The sequence below is a fragment of the Anolis sagrei genome, chromosome X (assembly GCF_037176765.1).
Source record: "Anolis sagrei isolate rAnoSag1 chromosome X, rAnoSag1.mat, whole genome shotgun sequence".
In the NCBI taxonomy this organism is placed as follows: Eukaryota; Metazoa; Chordata; class Lepidosauria; order Squamata; family Dactyloidae; genus Anolis; species Anolis sagrei.
In genome coordinates this window covers 46,716,063-46,733,711 of record NC_090034.1, presented here as the reverse complement: position 1 = coordinate 46,733,711, position 17,649 = coordinate 46,716,063, and the positions used below count along the sequence as shown (strand labels likewise).

At 48.2% G+C, this 17,649-nt stretch overlaps 1 protein-coding gene across 6 annotated transcripts in view; it reads right to left on the bottom strand.

The window, feature by feature from the left end:
* The window catches only part of MSI1 (musashi RNA binding protein 1), a 31,463-nt gene that overhangs the window by 2,945 nt on the left and 10,869 nt on the right, over positions 1-17,649 (bottom strand). For 4 of the 6 annotated variants that reach the window (XM_060785362.2, XM_060785360.2, XM_060785361.2 and 1 more), the window contains 6 exons: positions 14,126-14,218; positions 6,165-6,213; positions 3,942-4,024; positions 3,634-3,751; positions 2,165-2,245; positions 73-129 (listed from right to left, as the gene is read on the bottom strand). In XM_060785362.2, the coding sequence (XP_060641345.2) occupies positions 73-129; positions 2,165-2,245; positions 3,634-3,751; positions 3,942-4,024; positions 6,165-6,213; positions 14,126-14,218 (481 nt within the window). The remainder of the gene's footprint in view (positions 1-72; positions 130-2,164; positions 2,246-3,633; positions 3,752-3,941; positions 4,025-6,164; positions 6,214-14,125; positions 14,219-17,649) is intronic. The other 2 variants (XM_060785364.2, XM_060785365.2) reach the window with 1 other exon arrangement.

Here is a 17,649-nt window from a genome sequence, read left to right as displayed (position 1 = left end):
CCCCTTCCCCAAACTGTTCCCAGCTTTCCCTTCCGGCTTCAGCTTCGGTTGAATGCAATCGGCAGGACTGACCTGTGAGCTCAGGGAGGACTGGGGCACTCGGGAGAGGGGTCCGCTCTACCCGGAATTCTAAAAACAAAAGGCAAGACATCTTAGGACACTTGGTCAGTTCCGCCTCCCGCTCCCCAGACAAGAGAGGGTCCGGCCAAAGAGGACGAGGAGGGGACAGGAAGAAAACATGAGGGCAAAGACAAAAACATGGCAGAAAAAGGGCATCCTCAGAGCTGCAGCAAGTCGGAGAAGGCCGGAAAAATATTAGGCTCAAGACGTACCCTCAAAGAAAGCACAAGGGTAGCTGCTCAGTGTCAGTCTTGACTTCATCTCCATCCCAATGTAAATGGGAAACAATACAGACTTGTTGTGAAGCACTTTGCCAATGAAAACATTGATGTCGGCAACCAGGAGCAATCCTTGCATATGACGGGGTGAGAGGACCAACGCTGTCCCATTTAAGTCAAAAACAGCCCTTAGAAATCCACTCCCGGTTGCCATTTCCAAAGGCGTTAAAGGGTTTAGAGAATCCAGTTAGTGCTGCAGTTGTTGATTCATTTCTATCTCGGTGGATCTGCTTTTATAAAAGGAATGCTAAGCCATCCAGCCTGAGCCGAATCCTAGAGAGCAGAAAGTCTGGAACAAATAGCCTCGGGCCATTCTCTGCTCCTCTGCCCCTTCTGTAAAGAGGTCAAGCAACAACAAAAACAAAACCACTGGCCTTACTGACAGACCGAAGTCCAGAGCCTGACCGATGACAGCTCTATCTCTCATCGGCGGGAGACAAACAGCCTTCCCCTTTCAACTTCTCAGCTTGGCTGCCATAGCCAGATGGGATGTGATGAAAGCAAAGGCTGCCACCTGAAAGGAGGGTGACCTTGAGGAAACAGGATGGCTCCAGAGAGGAGGATTTTATTCCTGGCTCTGCTCCTCCGATTCAGATCCGAGCTCACGAGTTACACCTTCTAAGGAATGAAATTACCTACAACACACTGCTATGCCAGACAGGGATCAAATCGGTCCTTTCTTAAAAGAAATATAACCTATTGGTCATTGTGTTTTTCTGCTTTTGAATTTCACAAGACCAGGTTGAGCATCCTTGATCTGGAATTCCAAAATCCAAAACTGTCCACCCGGAGAGCTGAGAGTGACACTTTGACTTTCAATATATACAAGCTTTGTTTTGTGCCCTTATATCAACCTGTTTCCGGTCTTAAGTAAAGGTAAAGGTTTTCCCCTGACATTAAGTCCAGTCATGTCTGACTCTGGGGGTTGGTGCTCATCTCAATTTCTAAGCTGAAGAGCCCGCATTGTCCGTAGACACCTCCAAGGTCATGTGGCCAGCATGACTGCATGGAGCACTGTTTCCAGTCTAATATCAGCTAAAATAGCAACCAGAAGTCATTGGTTGCTCCTGAAGACAGAAGTACTGTCTCCAGTTGTGATGCACAACTAAAGACAGATATACAGCTGACTACAGAGGTAGCTTTTGGCACACAGAAAGGCCGTGCCCAAGGCTCTTATAAACCAATCAGAAGTGCATTTTCTTTTCTTTTTTTAAGGAATATTCCAAGCTCAGATTTTGATTTCTCAAAGCAAACTCAAGTTTTGAAAAAGCTGAGAGCCAGTTTTCCTGGGCTGGCAAACATCTCTTTATATCAGATCTGCCTGTGCCCAGCCCTTTCTGATTCTCAGGGGGATCGGTCCTGCCGGAAACCTGCCCTTGGATTGCGGTAAAGTGTTTCACAAGCGGCATATGATTCATCAGGGCTCAGAATAACAGCGAGGATCTTAGTCCTCTGCTCTGCTTTCAGAAAGGCAGCAGCTCTGGGAAAGGTCTGAGGTTGAAGGTTGGGGAGCAAAGGCGGCAAGAAAGGGAAGGGAGGGAGAGAGAGCGAGAGAGAGGCGCTTGCCAAGGGGCCATTTTTAGATGCCAAGGGAGAATCGAAGCTGCTCCATTGACTCCGTCTGCTCCTGAAAAGGAAGGCGCTCAACCCTCGGGTTTCAACCCTGCATCATTCACATCTCGCTGTCAGGGAGGTGGGGCAAGTGACAAAGAGTGGAGAAGACCAGCAGACACCCAACCATCAAACACGCACGGAGGAGGACCTACCGGGAAACTGGTAAGTATAGCCAGGGGCAATGCCCGTGTAACTCCGGCTGGCATAGGTGGCAGCCTGAAACCCTGGGTAGCCTATGAAAAAGGAAAAAAGACAGATGCATCAGTGGTTTCACAGCAAGAGATGTGGAAAAGGGGCCTTTGTTTCATGAGGCTTCTTATTCTCCGGGACGCAAGCAACTGGACTAAGTAGGGAAGCAATCACTCTGAGGGCACCAAAAATCCTCACCAGGTCGCTTTTGATTATCACAGAATCATTGAGTTAGAAGAGACCTGGTGGGCCATCCAGTCCAATCCCATTCTGCCAAGAAGCAGGAAAAACACATTCAAAGCACCCCCAACAGATGGCCATCCAGCCTCTGCTTAAAAGCCTCCAAAGAAGGAGCCTCCACCACAACTCTGGAGCAGAGAGAGAGTTCCACTGCTGAACAGCTCTCACAGTCAGGAAGTTCTTCCTAATGTTCAGGAGGAATCTCCTTTCCTATAGTTAGTTTGAAGCCATTGCTCCATGTCCTAGTCTCCAGGGCAGCAGAAAACAAGCTTGCTCCCTTCTCCTTGTGCCTTCCCCTCACATATTTATACATGACCATCATGTCTCTCAGCCTTCTCTTCTGAAGGAGAAACGTGCCCAGCTCTTTAGGCTGCTCCTCATAGGGCTTGTTCTCCAGACCCTTGATCATTTTAGTTGCCCTCCTCTGGACACATTCCGGCTTAGAGTCAACATCTCCCTTCAATTGAGGTTCCCAGAATTGGACACAGTGTGATTCCAGGTGTGGTCTGAGCAAGGCAGAATAAAAGGGTAGCATGACTTCCCTGGATCTAGGCACTAGACTCCTATTTATGCAGACCTATATCCTTTTTTTTTTTTTTTTTTTTTTTTTTGCCGCCGCTTGACATTGTTGGCTCATGTTTAACTTGTTCCCCACAAGTACTCCAAGATCTTTTTCACATGTACTGCTATTGAGCCAGGCCTCCCACATTCTGTCTCTTTGCATTTCAATTTTTTTTTTTGCTTAAGTGGAGTATTTTGCATTTGTCACTGGTGAAATTCATTTTGTTAGTTTTGGCCCATCATCTCTATAATCTGTGAATTCTGCTCCTGTCTTCTGGGGTATTATTTGGCCCACCACAGCATTCGGGCCGCTGCCCTTGGCAACAGAGACAAGCAACCAGTCTTGGACAATTTGCAGCCCTACACTTTTCAAAATAGTGTCAGAGCAATGTGAGATGTTTAATTCAGGTGTGCCTGAGCTATGGTGATATACTGAACCGTTGCTCCAGCAACAAAAATGTCTGCAATTCTCTCCTCTGCCAGAAGAGGGCATTGCAAGATGTCAAACGGACCTTCCCTGCCATCATAGAACCTGCAACAACAAGGCTTCCTCCTTCCTGCCTTCCCACAATCCAACAGAGAAAAGGTGGCAGGGCAAAGGGGAGCAAGAGAGCTCCTCTGCCAGCCTTACCCAACATGCCAATTCCAAGCATGAAGGCGTCCATCCCGTAAGGCATCACTCGGGACCGACCTCTTGCCGAGCCAGTGGGGGACATCACTTCCTTTGGCTGAGCTTTTTTACATTCCACCTGGCACAGGAGGCAAAAAGAGTCAGATCTCAGCGTCCGGACAAAGGGCCCCAGATTTACCAGCAAGAGATACTGGTCTGATAATAAGCCACACATTTTTGAGACTAAGCGGCATGTGACGACTGTGGGCAATAAATAAAGTCTGGAGCCCAGTCAGCTTTCTCCCTGGCCACCCCGTCCCAGCCCTCACCATTTTGTTGTTGATCTCATGGAAGTGGATCTCGCAAACCTTCTCCACAATGTCCTCGCTCTCAAAGGTGACAAATCCAAACCCTGAAAGAAAGAAAGAAAGAAAGAAAGAGACTCAAGGCGGTTATTATTTATTATTATTATTATTAACTTTATTTGTACCCCGCTAGCATCTCCCAACGGACTCGATGTGGCTTACAAAGGCCAAGGCCTCAATAAACAACATAACAATACAAAACCTAAAGCAAATTAAAACAATTAAAGCAATATAAACAACAAGCAATAAACAATACACTAAGACACAATAAAACTGGGTCGGGCCAGAGTAATGGGTACAGAATTAAAAGTGCTGATGTGACAGGTGGTATATAAGGATTATAGGGTAAGTGCAGTATGCAGTTTGTGGCAATCTTAATTCTAATAAAGTGCTTCTGGGACTTGGTATTGGAGATTCCTATTCTGGAAAGGCACATCGGAACAGCCAGGTCTTCAAGTTCTTTCTAAAGACTGCCAATGTAGGGGCCTGTCTAAGATCTTTGGGGAGGGTGTTCCAGAGTCGAGGGGCCACCACAGAAAAGGCCCTGTCTCGTGTCCCCACCAGACGCACTTGCGACGCAGGCGGAATCACAAGCAGGGCCTCTCTGGATGAACGAAGTGCATGCGTGGGTTCATAAACGGAGATGCGGTCATGCAGGTAGGATGGTCCCAAATCATTCAGGGCTTTGTAGGTAAGCACCTGCACCTTAAATTGGGCTCGGAAAATAAACGGCAGCCAGTGGAGCTCCTTGAACAGAAGGGTTGACCTCTCTCTGTAAGGAGCACCAGTTAACATCCTGGCCGCTGCCCGTTGGATCAGCTGAAATTTCCGAGCCGTTTTCAAGGGCAGCCCCACGTAGAGCGCATTGCAATAGTCCAATCTAGAGGTGACCAAGGCATGGACCACCCCGGCCAGATCAGCCTTCGCGAGGTACGGTCACAGTTGGCGCACGAGTCTCAATTGTGCGAAAGCTCTCCCGGACACCGCCGACACCTGAGCCTCAAGCGTAAGCGATGAATCCAAGAGGACTCCCAAACTGCGGACCTGTGGCTTCAGGGGGAGTGTAACCCCATCCAGCACAGGTTGCCACCCTATACCCCGGTCAGGTTTATGATCGACCAGGAGGACCTCTGTCTTGTCGGGATTGATCTTCAACTTGTTCTTCCTCATCCAGATAGACACAGCGGCCAGGCACTCGTCCAGGACCCGGGAGGCCTCCTTGGAATTGGGTGGAAATGAGTAATAGAGTTGTGTGTCATCTGCATAGAGGTGGCAGCTAACTCTAAAACTCCGGATGACCTTTCCCAGCAAAGCTTAACAAAGGTTAAGGAAAAGCTCAGAAAGAATCCAAGCAGCAAATCCAGAACTGCTGTTCTGGGCCAGAGTGAAGAGAGGTGGAGCCAGGAAGACATTTCCACCTTGTCTCCTGTGCTAAGCTAATAATATAATATATTGTATATACATATATTTATAATATTATAATGTAATACAATATAATACTAATAATAATAATGCGATATTATAATTATATATATTTATATTGCATGTAATATTACTAATAATATTACAGTATAATGGTATAGTACAATATAGTAATATATAATACTGATATTGTGCTATGTTAATAATATAATGTATGTATGTATATATATATATATCTTGTAAGCCGTTCTGAGTCTCCTTTGGGGTGAGAAGGGCGGCATATAAATGTCGTAAATTAATGGCGCCTAGGCACTAGCACAGGAGCAGCCTCTTTCTCCACAGAAGCCTAGAGAGGATTAAGATGCTTCCCCTCCCCTCCGTAACCAAACTCCCCAAATGGGACTCTGAGAAAAAGTGTCCTGGGAGCAGAGTCACCTCTCTGAGCTGGGCAGAGGCAAGGAGGAGACACAGCTTTCATGTCAGCTTCTCCCAGGCTCAAGTTTCCCTGGTAAGACAGACACAGCGTTGGAGCTGTCAGGAAAAAAACTGCCCTCCCATCATCATAGGAAGCGAACAGACAAAAGCCTTCTGTGCTGGGGTAGAGGAAACACGGGTAAAAGGACACAGCGGATGAAGGAAAGAGGGTTGGCACAGAGAAATAAAAGGGAGATGCGACCCAAGGATGCCACAGAGGGATAGTGGCACAGGGTTCCCACAGAATGCCCTCCATAGGCACGTGTCATGCATCATGGAGTTGGGCCTCACCTCTGTGTCTGTTAGTTGTCTTGTCGAACATGAGCATGGCATCGTCCACCTGGAGGAGACAAAAGAGTTGAGCAGTTGGGAAGAAGCGGCATCACATTTGGGGATGAGGTGAAGAGGGCACCCACCAATCATTTGCCCCCCCCCCCTTCACTGGCCATTCAAGATGGGGATGGGGGGCACTATGAACAGGCAGTCAGCTGTCAAGCTGTTTTAATGAGATGGCATATTTTTATGTGGAAGAGAGGAACTAGCCAGATGCCGAAAGGTTATTGAGAGGGTCCTGGAACAGCATGATGCCAATCATTGGCACTTCAAACAGCCTGGCCTACCTAATGTTGCCAGAGATCAGAAATTAACCAAGGACACCACTCAACAAGACAACTATACACAGCAGTGGAAGATGGTGGTGGTCATGTCTTGCCACCAGCTGCCACTGCTATACAGGTAATGGGGTGGTGGTGGTTTGCCTCGAGACAAAACGCCTTGGCCCAAGTCTCCGACTTGTGTTCTTGTTATGGGCCTTCCCGTTGACATTTGAGGGTTTCTCAGCCAGATTTATCCAGGGGACATTCGCCACTGTCTCCCTCTCAGGTTGAAAGCATTTGACTTTGCCCAAGGTCACCCAGTGGGTTTCATGGCTGAGCAGGAATTTGATCCCTGGTTTCCCAAACTCCTCTTCCAGTCCCTAGGTACATATGGACAATCACTTATCCTAGTGTCCTAGTAGTAAGTTACAGTTTAGGAATGTAATCCCTTGGTAAACCACACAATTCAAATGTCCTTCCAGGATGAGGGCAATCATACCATAGCTGGAAATCTGGAGGTGGGGGAAGAATCTCCTTGCCCGGGGGACACAGTGTACCTATTGCTTTGGAATATGTTTGGAGGAACAATTTTGGTAGCCCATCAAATGAACCCCCAGCCCCCCAAGTTTGCCATGATAGGGAAGGATGGTTGAAAAGCATCTCTTAGACATGATTTCAGTACTCACCTAACATATGCAATGGTTGGAACAGAGTGTGTATGTGCCAAAAACTGGCCCCATTCAGCAAAAGAGAAGGCTGGAAACAGTGTAGTTTGCTGGGTTTCTTGCTCAGCTACAAACCCATTACCCCACGGATGGGGATGTGCAAAGAAGTTGAAAGTGAGTCTCTCTGGGAACCAGCCACATCATTCCCTTGTGTACCTTGCACAGAAACACACAGAGACTGGCCTCCCTTAGTGACGGCAAGCCGACAGGCCAGGGTGGAGGGGGGAGAGCGGGGTGAAGCACACAATGGGCTTTCTGTCTTCAGGTCAGAGTTGGTGTCGATTGGCAGGCCTGGCCAAACCAAGGCTGTGGGACTTTGAGCAGAGGAAGCCAAGAAGATTGCCCCATTTCCCAACAGCCATTTGGGGTGGAAGTGGCCAGCTGCAGGACTGGGACTTTGAATAGCAGAGGATACCTAACGTCCTAGCCATTAAACCCTAGGATGCCAGGCCTACCACTTCCCCTGGTGCCCCAGATCCCAGAGAACAGCTTACTAAGAGCATGGGGTTGTCTCGCTTGTGTCCCACAATCCTGATAATATTGGTGGTCTTGGAGAGGATGCACTTCATGCCATACATTTATCAGGTGTCCTTAGCCAAATCTATATTATATGAGTTACCAAGATGATGTGATGCATCCTCTTTACAGAACACCAATATGTGTGCACATCAGCAGTCAATGTGCATGGCTAACAGCCCCTTGGACAACTGCAATGGACAAAAACAATGCCCAGAACCGAGGCACTAATCTGTGTACTTGAATGTGCAATGGTCCCATTGCAGGAAGGGAGGCACCGAAAATCATTCAAATCTGGAGCTCTTCTGTTTGACAGTTGAGCATTCCCTGGTTTGCTGCACTTGGGCCGTTGCCTAAACTATATCTCCAAAGGCTCAACTGAACTGTTAGACTATTGTGATGGCAGAAATTTGGAAAGAACTAGAAAAATGTCCAGGGTGGGGTCAGAATTTTTAGCAGGGCAATGCTTGATTTGGAACTGAGAACTAACTGCCTTTCTTCTACCTCTGTGGTTTTCTAAAATTCCTCCCTTTTCAGATAACAAACTTCAAGTTCAGGCTCTTCGTGGACACTCGTGCAGGAAAGGAAAGTGCATCAAACACCTTCTTATGAGAAACTGAATCGAATATAATTCTAAATTACAAATCAATATCGAAGAATTACCCACAAGGAAAGAAAATGCAACCAGTTTACAGGAGAAGGACTTGGTGAGGGCCAAAGGATAGGAAAGGAGGGAACCCCTGTACTAAAGGAGTGGCCAATTGCTGGAGAATTTCAGTTACCAAAAAGCATCAGGCAGAGCTGAGCTACCATGGAAATGCACTTTCTGCAATTACGTACTGAAGGCTCTTATTAGGGAAACCACAAGGCTTTCAGGCTGCCAGCCCAGGAGGCCAAAGGCCTAGGGGAAAGGAGGCTCACAGCAGCTCCTGCTAAGCAACGGCTGGGCCTGGTGCAAGAAGCCAAGGGAAAATGGTGGACGGGGCCTCTCTGGGAACAGCCAGGCCGCCAGCTGGTGCGGTCCCCCGAGCTCTCTACACACGTCCCCAACCTCCACAATCCTCCTGGAGAAAATGTGTGTCCTCAATAGGAGCCCGTGGCCATGGAAACCCAGGGCAGGGGAGGTGGGATAAGCAGTCCCGGTCAGCCGCCAAGTTCAGGCGGCCGAGGGCTAAGCGTAAGTGGCAGCCCTTGGTGGGCAGCTATTGTTGGGGTGACCGTTGGGTGCCGCGTGGGGCCGAGCCCCTGCTGCCGGGTTTGGGGGGGGCAAAAGACCCCCCGCGATTCTTCCAGCCGGCCCTCGGGTGCCTTTCTTCTCGAGAGGCAGCCTTGGCTTTGCCAACGCCCAAGCCAGGCCCAAACAAAAGAGGCTGCTGGGGATGGCTTCTCTTGGGGCCGGGTTGCTGTGGCAACCCTGGCCCCTCCAATCCCCGGCGCTGGCGCAGATTAGCGTGAGCACTAATGCGCTCTCGGGCAAAAACGGACACACCAAACAGGCACCCGGCAGGGGTGAGGCCTCCTCTCAGGAGGGGACAAGGGCCACCATTTCCACGTCTCTGTCTCCTTCCTCCTTCTCCCAGAGGCCGACAAAAGCTGCCGGTGATGGAGAAAAATAAGAGAGGGGCCAGGGCCTCCCAGAGGTCTCGCCTGGGCTGCAGCGCAGTCACAAAAGGCCCAATTAAGTCCCTGTGCATCCACTTCGATAAGCTACAGGCAAAGGGAGGGAAGGAAAGACAAGAGGAAACATGCTTCCTTTCAATCGCCCAAGGGCCTTTCCTACCACCCAGTTAGAGCACTGCACTTCCACTTTAACTGCCACGGCTTCATCCTGCAGAATCCTTGGATTTGCAGTTAAGGAAGGCTCTAGTGCTCTCTAGCTCAGATGTCTAAATACCCTTCTGTAAATAGCGAACAGTAAGCCAAAATACCCTGAAGGTATTGATCCCACCTGAACTCAGAAGCTAAACTAAAGAAGTATCTGCATGGGCTACAAATCCCGTCTGATCTTGGAAGTCAACAGGAGCTGCCTTGGTTAGGACCTGGATGGGGACCACCAATGGCTACTAGGTGCTGAACACTCTACTTCAGAGGAAGGCACTGGTAAAACCACCTCTGAGGATTCCTGGCCTAGGAAAGTCCTCTGAAGTTCATGGGATCACCACACGTTGAAAGCATACACACACATTGCCAATTTCTGGATTCCGTTGCCAAGACGGGTAAAGTTGAATCACAGAGCTATAATTGCATAGTGCAGAAGTTGGAGATTCAATGGAACAAGCAGCAGAGCCTGAACTTCAATCAAGTAATGCTTGCTGGCCTTCCAAATTTTGGGGACTTCCATCCACCTTGTGTCTCAATATCCCACATCTAGGCTCTCAAAAGCTCTGTAGAATCCAAGATCACCTGTCCCTGCTGTGAATTCCAGTTCACAAAACCCACTCCTCGTCCAAGTTCTAGCCAGGCCTCCGACTCCTTCTCTCTCAAACCACGAGGAGCACAACTCCTAAAATGGTAGGAGAACATGACCAAAACCAGGTACAATCCTAAAGCCCTTCATGTCATCGTTCTACCCTCAATGAAACATTGATCATTCAATGAAAGCAAAGAGCAGCTCATGATCTGCATCCTTTTAACCCAGGATCAACTGGTTCCAATGTCAGCGAGGTGGTGATTCTACTCTGGGTTTTCATACAAACTCCAAGAGGCTGAACCTAACCCGAGGATAAGGATCAGCACCTTGGACAGCTCAAACTAAAACCTGGAGTGGATTCCCCACTCCATTAACAATGGAGCCACCACAGCCAGTCTCCAAGAACCCAATAAATAGATTGAAAAAGCCCTAACATGAAAGTCTCATATACAGCTATTCAAAATACCAGTTGGGTGACCCAGAAACCCCTCCACCAGGTCAAAAGGAGGAACAACATTGCCATCTAGTCAAGCAGAGCCAGGCTGCCGCCTGCTGATGTCCGCAGTTAGCATGCTGTATAGTTATTAGATGATGCAACTTGGGGGAGACTGTTTACTAACAGTGACTCGACTCTTCTATATAATCTACCGCGGCAACGCTTTGCCATTGGCAGCCAAAAGCCTTCCTGAAGGAACCTGCCACTTTGGCGCGTGGGCACAAGGCTCTTCCTTGAGCCCTAGGTTTCGAGACAGCTGGTATAAATAGCAAACTCCCCCTCAACCGCTTTGCCTTTCAGTCTTCAGACATCCTATCCGGCGGTGGACTCTGACCCAGAGGGAAATGCATTTGGGGTTTTATTTTTAAATAAACGCAGGAGGAGGAAGGGAAGCCTCACCACCAACCACAGAAGAGGCCTAGGACTGGCAAGGGTGCCCGGTCTACGTCTGGACCAAAGGGTCAGGACCGGCACAAATGGAAACCTCCTCCTCTGTTCAAAAAATCCAGAAGACATTCATGCAGCCTGTCAAAGAAAGGCATGCACCCAAATCTTCTTCTCCCCCAGTTGTAAGGAGAGAAGTGTTCCATCAGGCCAACCCACAGTCAGAAAGAGGCAGGTTGGTCACCCATATGAGGCCCCAGCCTTAGACCCAATCTTATTTGGACTTCTTCTAACATGTTAAATTCTTTTCTATGCTTCTAGTCATTCAAAGTTCCTTTGTATGGTTTATTTTAGGCTGATGGGGTTGATTTATATCCTTCAACAGGCACCTTCTGGATGCACTGGACTGCAACTCCCTTCAACCCAGGTTATCTGACCTTTCTCTGTACTGAAACAGAGCCTGCTCAGGATCAGAACAGCTTCATGGACTTACAATCATCCTAAGGGTCATTTTTTAGTAAAAACAAGCTGTCTTGGGACTTTGGGTACAGAAGGTTCTGTTGCCAAAAGGGCCAGCAAGCCAATCAGGTCTCCTACAAAGGAGATGTGGTTGACCTCATGCCCATAACGGACAGGACTGAACCCCATGTCAGCTGTAGAATTTTAAGCAGAGGATGTGAAATTGAATTAGTTTCTTGTTAGGATTTGATGGGTCTCTCATCTTGCTGTATTTTGGAATCTGATGCCACATGGATTTATTTGGGAAATGGTTGAGACAAGATGGGCTTTGGATCCCCCTCCAGTGTCTTGCCCAGCCCCATTCACACACAAAGGTTCCACAGGCCAAGAAAGAGTTCCTCAGAGGAAATCCAGTCGCATCCTGACACCATCCGCGGGGACGAGTTCCGGAATCCGTTCGCTGGAGCATGGTGAGGAGAGGGACATACACATACCATTTCTCTTTTTTTTTTTTTTCACTAACCCTACTTAAATATTCTACGTTCATTCGCTAGGCGCTACAATCTGGAGATATGCAAATGGAAAACGGCTGCTAAACACATTGCTACCGCGATTGTCTACACTGTGACCTTCAAAACTACAAACAGAGAATTAACACAACAGTGAAGAGAAAGGGGGGAAGAGAAAAATAAAAACACTAAACAGCTGAAATGTATATATAAATATTGTTGGTCCTAAATCTAGGTCTAACTATACAGAGAATGATCATCTATCTACTAAAAAGTCTTTGGGCACACTACATGAGTAGAAAAAGAAAAAAAGGGGGTGAGGCTGGTTGTGTGATTTCTCAAGCCGGAAGACAGAAGAGGAGGTGGGGGGAACTACACATTTCGAATTGTACCTTGGATCTAGGAAAGGCTGGGACACGAACTTCGTGCCCCCTTCACTTGGCCACTAGTGATCAAAGAGCATCCATGACCACATAGGAAGGGGCTCTGTGGAAGCAACGTCATAGAAGAGAGCTTAGGAACATGGCACAGCGAGGCTGGTACAGAGTGAGGGGCTGTTCAGGAGGGACGGAAAGGGACCGAACAACCACAAATCTTCAAATGGCATTGGACAGAATAGAACGGGGCTTTATTTCCTGGGCAGACTGCGAGTGAAGCAAACAGCACTTGGCACATGCAGCTGGCCCTGGGGCAAATGCATGTTGCTTTGCCCAGGAGACACTTCTGATTTTTTTGTGTGTGTCAAGAGTGACTTAAGAAACTGCAAGTCGCTTCTGGTGTGAGAGAATTGGCCGTCTGCAAGGATGCTGCCCAGAAGACGCCTGGATGTTTTGATGTTTTACCATCCTCGTGGAAAGGCTATCTCATGTCCCCAAGCTGGAGCCGACAGAGGGAGCTCATCCACACTCTCCCCAGATTCGAACCTCCGACCTGTTGGTCTTCAGTCCTGCCAGCACAAGGGTTTAACCCTTTGTGCCACCAGGGGTTTCTGATAAATTGTGGCCATAGAGCAGCACTCATCTCTGAGTAAAGAAGGGTCTCAAATGCTACACCAGACCATACACAGCGCTTCCTCCATGCCATTTGGATAGACCAGTTTGGGCAGTTATCCAAATGTGGTGACACTGTGAACAGACAAGCGGGCAGGAGCAAGAAGGAGACAAGTAGATGCCAAGAAGGCCATGCTGTCTGGGAGACCAACCCCATTCGAACTCCCCCCCCCCCCCCCGAACAAAAACCTCTCTGTCTTCCACATTCGGGCCCCAAGATCCTTCCAGCACTTGCTTAGAAGTAAGCTCCATTGATTCAAAGGGGATTATTTCCAAGCAAGCACACGGAGGATTATAGGCTTTCCCAAAGCTTGGGGGGGGGGGGGGGAGTGATGAAGTTGAGAGGAGGCAATGTAAGGGCAAAGAGACCCACCCTCACAACTGTTATAATTATTCTCATTTCCCTGTCTAAAATCACTAAAGGATTCCAGCTGTGTGTTCTTTGCTCACACAGCCCTTTTCACATTGCCAAGAGACTACATCGTGGAACCCTCTCACCCCATGCAAACCTGGAAGAGCATTTCCAGGAGGACAGAGGCCCGTATTAAATAGTAGGCAGGGCTACTCAAGACTTTCCATTAGAGACATCCCAATGCCTTAGAATCTGGGAAGGCAAAAAGTCCGAAAGAGAAAAATTAGAATGGAGAAGGGGGTTAAGGCAAACCGAAGGCTTAGGAATGGCTTGCTCCTGGGCCAGGATGTCTAATATAGTTCCAGATCTCGTGGCTTAAAGCTCTGACAAACCCGCCTTAAATCCAGAAGCTATTAGGGTCACCTTTGCGGATGAGGGTTGCATGAAAATCACTGAGCCCTGGTTACATCAGGTCTGGTGTGTTTATGCTACATCCGAAGGGCACGTGGTTCCTTTCTTCAGCAAAACCCACACGTCTTTGAACATATCGTCTTGTGCTCGTAACAACGAAGAGCCATACGAACATTTCTGTCCATTTATACTGGTAGTAGATTGGCTTTATACCTGACTTTTGCACTGTGGGCCAGAACTATACTTCCCAGATTTCCTTGGTAAAGAGAAGGTTCATGCCTTTTGATCTAGATACACTGAAAGGAAGAATACAGTACAGAGTTCAGCCCAATGCAAGGCACTTACCTTCCCAAACTGCTCAAAGTACTGTTTCACATCCTCCACAGTGGTATTCACCGACAGGCCGCCCACAAAAATCTTCTTAGTCCGTGTCACCATCTAGAAAAGAGGACAAGGAGGCAGCAAGACAAGGAAATACATCACCTGAGGGAGCAAAGGCCCCTGGAAACATTCCTTTTCAGGACTAAAACTCTCAGAATCCACCCAGCTTGGCCACCAATCCCCAAAGCTGAACTCAATGCTCTAGGATTGGGATATACAGTTCACCTTGTCCTGAATTCAGGTGCCAAAAATGGATCATCCCCATAGGTTTCTCACCGCCACTTGAGCCTACAAGGGTTTATGGGCAATATTCTGTGCCCTTGGGCAAAATGACAAATGCCTTTTAGTCTCCACAAATACACAGCTTCTTCGGGGATCCATTCATTTAAAGAACCAGCCAGTTTCTTCTGGTGGACTATCATGCCCAGAATGCCTCATCTAGTTGAAAGTCCAAAAAAGATACATTTTCCAACATCTGGAAGGGGGGAAAGGTCTCAAACAGAAGATGATCTTGGCTGCCTGACTCATTATGCCGGCAGAGTTAAAACTATGTCCAGGTCAGTTGCCTTCTAATGTCCGCTATTCCTGTGATTCAGAAGAAGTAGATGGAGATCATACTCCTGTTTTCCGATTTTAAACTGGGCTCAAATGATTGGCACAGAGGGGGTTTTTTAAGTGCATGGAAACAGAAACATGATTCCGTCTTTTTTCCAAGGGAGCTGACAGCAAGATAGGAAGTGGCCCAAGTGCTGAATCAGGGTGTTGGTGTCTTTGGTTCCAGACTGTCTATGTCAGATTCTTTCAACTGAGTGTCCTCTAAATATGTGGGCCTACAATGCCCATCAGGCCCAACTAGCATGGCCTATGGGCATTGCCAAAGGGGTTTGTCCACCCTTCCAGGTAAGTTCAGGAATCAGATCTTGGAGCGAGTGGGCACTCCCTACCAGACCAAGGGCAAGTTACGTTATGGATGACAACTCTCAGAATCCCTCAGATAACACGGGTCAGGGAATTTGAAAGTTACCGTTCAAAAAGATGGAACTTTCCTGAGGTTCTTCCCCCCACAGCCCCCACAAAACCCATGTCCACACCAGGAAAAGTGCAGCCGCAGTCTCAGATTTGTTTTTACAAACCTCCGCAGCCTTCCCTTCCTCCACCTTCAGTCCTAAAGAACCAGCTGATCCCAAGAGGGACCCTCGGGTGCCCTCTGAATCGGCTCTTCCTTCAGCTGTAGTCAGAAACACATGCTCCTAATTACCCCCAAGGAGCACTACAGCTAATCCACCACAATTCTCGGGCTTGGAAAACAGCCCATCCCAAGGCTAAAGCCCCTTCTGTCACCCAACTGCTTAATGGAATTAACCCAATTCCAACCACGAGCTCCTGGCACCAAGCACTTGGGATACCTGGGCACCATTTGGCCTGATTGCCTGGGCCACCCTCTTCCAGGCCCTGGCTTTGTCCACTGTCTTTAGAGTTCAAGAGAGGGCAAGACTCCAACCCCTTCAAGAGTTTCCCAAGGTAGTTTGAGCCCACCAAAGGTAAGCAAAGGAAGACTCATGCTACATATGCTACCCTAGTTTCATTCTTGTGTCCATATCTTAACCCATTCTTTTTCATTAAGGGTTAAGACTGGAAGTGTATTGGGGCAAAAACCTGTTGTTATGTACTCCTCCATGCATCCTGTGGATGGACCCATTGCTATGGAAAGAAGGCTCTATTTCTGTTGCACAGCCATAAATGCCTGAGAATGACCAAGTCCACTTGGGGATTTTAGTCCAAACTTCAAAGGACCCATCGAAGGTACTGAACCCTAGCCCCCTAAATAGGTCAACTCCAAGTGTGGACTAGGAGCCAGAGCAGGGATACTAGGCACCCACTTTTGGGCAGCATGAGCCCATTTGAAACCTCAACCTGCAACCTGTGTCACATCTGAGGAATGCCTCTTTGGGCAGGGAGACTTTTCCTATGTGGAGATATCAGGGGTTTGACTTGCACACCTTTTCGTGCAGACCAGGGGCTCTGCCAACCTCCCATGGCCCTTCCCCCAGCAATCTAAGCCCTCAAGCCAATAATCTAGCTGCCAAGGACAGTCCAAGGTGGCACAGCGTGCTCACAGCAGGCAGGACATAGATTACATAACAGGGTTGGGGGACCTCAGACCAAAGAAGCTCCACAATCCGGCTTGCAAGGTGCTCTGGGAAGGAACACCCCTCTCTGCAACCCAGACACCTTAGATGCAAGGAAGAAATGGAGCCTCAGGTGCAACCACAAAGCTGCATGGCTCACATCTTCAGACCAAAGAAGAAGGCCCATGGGAGTAAGGCTGAGCCAGAGCATGATGCCCTATACCTGACGTTATGGAGACCAGCTGCAACTGAACTACCCTCAATGCCATCACCCCATACTGAGATGACTGGCAGGTAGAGTACAGCAGTAGAGCAACAGTGTGGAAAGCCTGGTCTACACGGCACCCAAAGCCCCTTAAAAATTAATATATTGCCTGGTACTTTTTCACCCTCAACCTTTTTCCGGTGGCTCATAACTAATCAGAATGTAACAATTTTGCCCTCCCCACCCTCAAGCCTACCCCAGATCTTAAAAACTCTGCTAGAACCCCGAACACTGGCTGGAAATGGACCAAAATCAAAACGGAGTGACATCATTGGGCTTTGGTAAGCCAGCGTGGACCATGGGGGCGACAACTGACTCCCTGGTAGCCTGAAATTGCCCACCTTAGTGGAAAACTTGGGACTTCATTGTGCCTTTTTTGTTCAAGCAGTCCAGACTCCACACGGCTTGATCTCAAAGGTATCCCTGCCCCAACTTATGACTGCACAGGAAAGCAGATACAAATGTGAAACAATTGCACAAAGACATGCCAAGGTTAGGATGTATAGTATGCAAGATGTAATAAGTTCTGCCGTCAACCCATTATTTTTTTTCAGGCAGCCCCAGGGTAGGGATCTTAGCATTCTAGCAAAATAACAGGGCCTCACACCCACTGAGTTGAAGTTGCAGCCGCAAAATTTCTACCCCATTTGCCTACCATCAATAATCATGGTTAGGTCTTCAAACCGTGTTGCCCAAGCCAGTGCCCTCCACGTGGTCTGGATTAAGTCCTCATCCTCCCCCTGAGGCCCATTCCAATTGCCCTGGAATTGTGTTTTTGTGACACGACTTCATGTGCTTTTCCTCTCTACCAGCTTTTCATCCGTGCTGGGAGGAACCTTAAGCCCTGGTTTGGGAAGAAAAGGCCAGATGCAAAGAAAAGAAGAAAGCTTAAATGACCACTGCATTTGGAACTGTTCAAATGTCAAACGGCGGCTTTCTGGCCACTTTGCGCCAGGGTCGTTTTCAGCACTTCCACCACAGGTTTTGCAACTGAAGCGTTTAAGCACTTATCTACCGAGCCAGCCAAATGAAATGGCTTAATGCTTCTGGATTGGCAAAGGAGAACTTCGTAACCATTTAACAATCATGTATCA